We start from the raw sequence: 1,850 nt of genomic DNA, 5'->3' as shown, positions 1-1,850 counted from the left end.
AAGCTGTATAATCTCAAACTATCTTCTTAACTTACATACACTTCTGTTGTCTTATCAATGTAAAAAGACTGGATTTAAATTTCATAGTGTTAATTGAAAATATTAACTAACAGTATACTAATGCTTTAGCTTAATGTCTGACACATAGTAAATATCATAAAAGTGTATCAGTCTTCAATATGGACTGAAGCTCAGTATCAAGAAAACAAAGATTCTCACCACTGGGCCAATTGGCAGCATCAGTGTGGATGGTGAAGAGATTGAGATAGTTAACAGTTTTAGTTTGCTTGGCTTCACAGTCAACACTCTTGGTAACAGCATCCAGGAAATCAGGAGACAGAATTGCATTGGGAAAGGCGGCTGTGAGAGACCTCTCAAGAGTACTGAAGTGCAACGACATCAGGCTGGGGACTAAGGTGCACCTGATCCAGGCTATAGTCTTTGCAATTACGTGCTATGCATCGGAGAGTTGGACAGTGAATAGAGATGATAGAAAGAGAATTGATGCCTTTGAGTTGTGGTGCTGGAGACGAGTGTTGAATATACCATGGACTGCTAGGAGAACAAACAGGTTTGTCCTGGAGAGGGTGAATCTAGAATGTTCCCTGGAGTCAAGGATTATGAAGCTTCGTCTGACATACTTTGGGTATGTTGCAAGGAGGGACTTGTCCTTGGAGAGGGTCGTCATGTTTGGGATTGTGGAGGGACGGCGCAGGAGAGGAAAACCCTTGATGAGATGGATCGATTCTGTGAGTGGAGTGGTGGGAATGAATGTGTTTGAGACAGCGAGGTTCGCACAGGATAGAACTAGAGTCGCAAATGACTCGATGGCACATAACAACAACAACAACATCATTATTATTACCACTTTTTATTATCTTTACTTCAGGTGTTCATCAGCAACAATCATGGTGTTAACTAAAGACAATCAGAGCACTGTGGCTACGTTCATCCTCTTGGGCTTCTCAGAATACCCTGACCTCCAGCTACCCCTCTTTGTGATCTTCCTGACCACCTACGTTGTCACGGTGCTGGGGAACCTGGGCATGATCCTGATCATCACGATCAACCCCAAACTCCACACCCCAATGTACTTTTTCCTCAGCCACTTGTCCTTTGTTGATTTCTGTTATTCCACGACAGTCACACCCAAACTCTTAGAAAACTTGGTTGTGGAAGACAGAACCGTCTCCTTCACAGGGTGCATCACGCAGTTCTTCTTGGCTTGTGTATTTGCTATTGCAGAAACGTTCATGTTGGCTGTGATGGCCTATGATCGTTTCGTTGCAGTTAGTAACCCCCTGCTATACACAGTCGTGATGTCCCCAAAATTGTGTGCATCTTTAGTGGCTGGGCCCTACACATGGGGTATAGTTGCTTCCCTAACCCTCACTTGTTTTCTGCTCACATTATCCTTCTGTGGCTCTAAAACGATAAATAACTTTGTCTGTGAGCACTCTGTCATTGTTTCCGTCTCTTGCTCTGATCCCCACATCAGCCAGCTCCTTTGCTTTGCTGTTGCTGTATTCAACGAAGTGAGTAGTTTGATGATCATTCTCACTAGTTATATTTTCATTGTTGTCACCGTCATAAAAATGCCCTCTGCTGGAGGAAGCCAAAAAGCCTTCTCCACCTGTGCTTCTCACCTGACAGCCATCACCATTTTCCATGGGACTGTCCTGTTCCTTTATTGCGTACCTCACTCCAAAAACTCATGGCTCATAGTCAAAATAGGCTCTGTGTTTTACACAGTCATGATTCCTATGCTGAACCCCCTAATTTACAGCTTCAGGAACAAAGATGTGAAGGAGACTGTCAGGAAGTTAATGGGCATGATTATGATGGTTTAA

General features: G+C 43.5%; 1 protein-coding gene across 1 annotated transcript; it reads left to right on the top strand.

Moving 5' to 3' along the window:
• The first annotated feature begins 908 nt into the window (after nt 1-908).
• Nucleotides 909-1,850, top strand: LOC102849887 (olfactory receptor 5D13-like). The gene has a single exon (XM_006902321.1). The coding sequence runs from the start codon at nt 909-911 to the stop codon at nt 1,848-1,850; it is 942 nt and encodes a 313-aa protein (XP_006902383.1).

The sequence above is a fragment of the Elephantulus edwardii genome, unplaced genomic scaffold (assembly GCF_000299155.1).
Source record: "Elephantulus edwardii isolate Elephantulus edwardi_28Jun2011 unplaced genomic scaffold, EleEdw1.0 scaffold00389, whole genome shotgun sequence".
Classification (NCBI taxonomy): Eukaryota; Metazoa; Chordata; class Mammalia; order Macroscelidea; family Macroscelididae; genus Elephantulus; species Elephantulus edwardii.
Note: the sequence above shows the minus strand (reverse complement) of the source record. Positions and strands in the feature narration are given on the sequence as shown.